This window comes from Acipenser ruthenus, chromosome 18 (assembly GCF_902713425.1).
Source record: "Acipenser ruthenus chromosome 18, fAciRut3.2 maternal haplotype, whole genome shotgun sequence".
NCBI classification, from domain to species: Eukaryota; Metazoa; Chordata; class Actinopteri; order Acipenseriformes; family Acipenseridae; genus Acipenser; species Acipenser ruthenus.
This window is the reverse complement of record NC_081206.1, coordinates 22,916,564-22,919,046: the sequence shown is the minus strand read 5'-3', so window position 1 is coordinate 22,919,046 and position 2,483 is coordinate 22,916,564. Positions and strand designations below refer to the sequence as shown.

The following is a 2,483-nucleotide window of genomic DNA, read 5'->3' as shown; positions in this document are numbered from 1 at the left end:
AAAGGATAACTAGTTTACAATAGTAAGGTGGGAGAGATATGAACACACTCCGATCTTTAGGTTGTGTGAATCTGAGGGATTAGCCGTTTAATACAAAAGGTCCTTACTCTAGTCAGTGCAATAGTTTACACACACACACACACACACACACACACGTATATATTCCACTTAACAAATTATAAACTTGCACACATACTTTGTAATTAGTTACTGTTATTTGTGTCTTAACAGGATGTATATAGTGTTGTTGATTATGTCATGTTATCCATCAAAGGAGTCAACAACAGCAAAATAAAAAAAAATAAATCACTTACACAGGGACTCATTTCAATTGTAAAGTAATACTTATAATAATAATATTAATAATAACAAATAATAATACCTCATGTAACTAATTTGTTAAAATGCATCACCCACAACTCAATTTATTCTTTGAAAAACCATCTAAATATACAACATTCTTTTAAAGAGTGAAAACTCTTTTAACACCTCCTGAGGGGAAAGAAATAAATAATTTAGTTTATAGTAAAACATGTAAACACACAGAAATCTAACAAAAATTAAAAAATGAAATATTTATTACAGCCTTTGTGACTTGACACCTTTTAAACATAACGTCACAGTCCTCATACAAGTATTTCATGTATTTTTTTTTTTCTTTTTTTATGACAAAGCTTAGGGGGAAACAGCATTTTCTTCTTTTGAGGAACACGTGCTGAGAAAGGGAGGAATTCAATGACATACAATACCAACTCCACAGCAGATCTGATACTAGCAAAAACATTCTTTTCAATTGAGGTAAACACATATAATATCTAACATGAAACAATTAATAGACTGAACTCTGTACGAAGTTTGTTACAATATTCTCTTTGCTTTTTTTTGTGTTTTCAAGCTTTGAGTTCAAATTTAAGTTTTTGAATTTTTTTGGTGCAAAGACCATCAATAGCTTCTTTCATTGCCAAAGGTATCCACCACTGCCAATATTGTCCATGTGGCATTTGTGTCGATCCCCTGGCCGAGAACTATTGGTGGAAGCTGCTTATTCCATTGTCAGGTTTCCTTCAACAGGCTCTAAGAAGAAGAGTCCAGAAAAAAAAAAAAAAAAACACAATCCAGTGCTTGGGCAATCAACTGAGGACTTGTTTATCTACAGGGCACATTCATTCAAGAACAAAAATAACATGACATGGAAACACATGTTCAAAACGGAACTTTGTTATGAGATAAGATGGAGAGCAGCTTTCCATCTCTTCTGGAAGTTCTCGATGCCTTGGCCAACTTGCCCACTGCAGTCATTTCTTGTGGGGCAAAAATTGCATTATTGCTGCACCAAGCCAGGCTCTCTCTTCTGGGAGCAACACACATAGTGTGGAAAGCAGGGATAAACGTTTCTTCTAAAACTAGCTGAGGCAACATAAACCGAGTGACAAACAAAAAAAAATAATGCACAAGTTTAATTTTCCTTTTAAAGTTTAAAACTTTTAAAGTTCCTATGTTTTTATACTACAGTAGTTATTAACTCTTGGAGCTTTTTATTTCATTATTTTTCTTCCAGAGAGACTTTATTCGAACATCTTCTGCAATTCATTAAGAAAGACTTTGTGTTGTTAGCTTGGTCCTCCGTTTACTGTTGATGAAAATAACAAAATCACGAGTAAAAAAAAAAATAATCACAACTCATCTGGAATTCCATTAAGTGTCAAATAATTCTGGTCAGAATTCAAAAAAGTCTTGAAAATAGTTTTTAGTTCGTTGTTTTTTTTTTTTTTTTTTTTTCTTGAGTTCCCTTATACTATTGGGCGTGAATGTCCAGGATCTGTCCTGCCACTCCAGGGTCTACATGGTTCAACATTGTGGGGCTCTGTGCTGACATGGTCATTCCAGGGTGTGGCGGGGGGCCTCCGTGCATCATCAAGGCCGGGTGATGGGGATGACTGGGAAGATATGAATGCATTGGGAGTCCGTGTCGTAAGTGGGAAGGGTGTGGGGTCATCTGGGGAGGAGTGTAACTTGGCTGTGCCATACTCATGCCCATAGGACCACCCTGAGATACATAGTCCCCTGGCATGCCTTGTAGACCTGGAACACACACACACAAAAACAAGAAGTCAGTAAATGCATTTTCTTCAATTGTAAAAATGGACTATGGACTGTTTGTTTTTCGTGGCTGTTCTTAGCATTTTAATGCAGTTGTTAAGTGTTAATGCCGTACAATGCACACCACAAGCTTTCAAACAACTTGGTGGATTTATACTTATTTTTTTAACTTATTAAGTTTCAATACATTTTCTTTCTAGTGGTAAACAACAAACTACTGTATACCCCTTATTACTGTGGTGTTGCTCATCTGAGTACATTTCTCTATGTCTATTTAATTGTTAAAGAAATATCATTCTCTCTCAAGTTGCATAATGTTTTTTATGTTTTATCTCAACATGATATGTGATCTTAATAACCACTGATTACTGTTTCTGCAACCA

At 35.2% G+C, this 2,483-nt stretch overlaps 1 protein-coding gene across 4 annotated transcripts in view; it reads right to left on the bottom strand.

Moving 5' to 3' along the window:
- Positions 1–560: 560 nt before the first annotated feature.
- The window catches only part of LOC117422463 (homeobox protein Meis2), a 68,018-nt gene continuing 66,095 nt past the window's right edge, over positions 561–2,483 (bottom strand). For 2 of the 4 annotated variants that reach the window (XM_058991575.1, XM_058991574.1), the window contains exon 12: positions 561–2,082. In XM_058991575.1, coding sequence (XP_058847558.1) covers positions 1,796–2,082 — 287 coding nt within the window. In that variant the 3' untranslated portion in view covers positions 561–1,795. The remainder of the gene's footprint in view (positions 2,083–2,483) is intronic. The other 2 variants (XM_058991577.1, XM_058991576.1) reach the window with 1 other exon arrangement.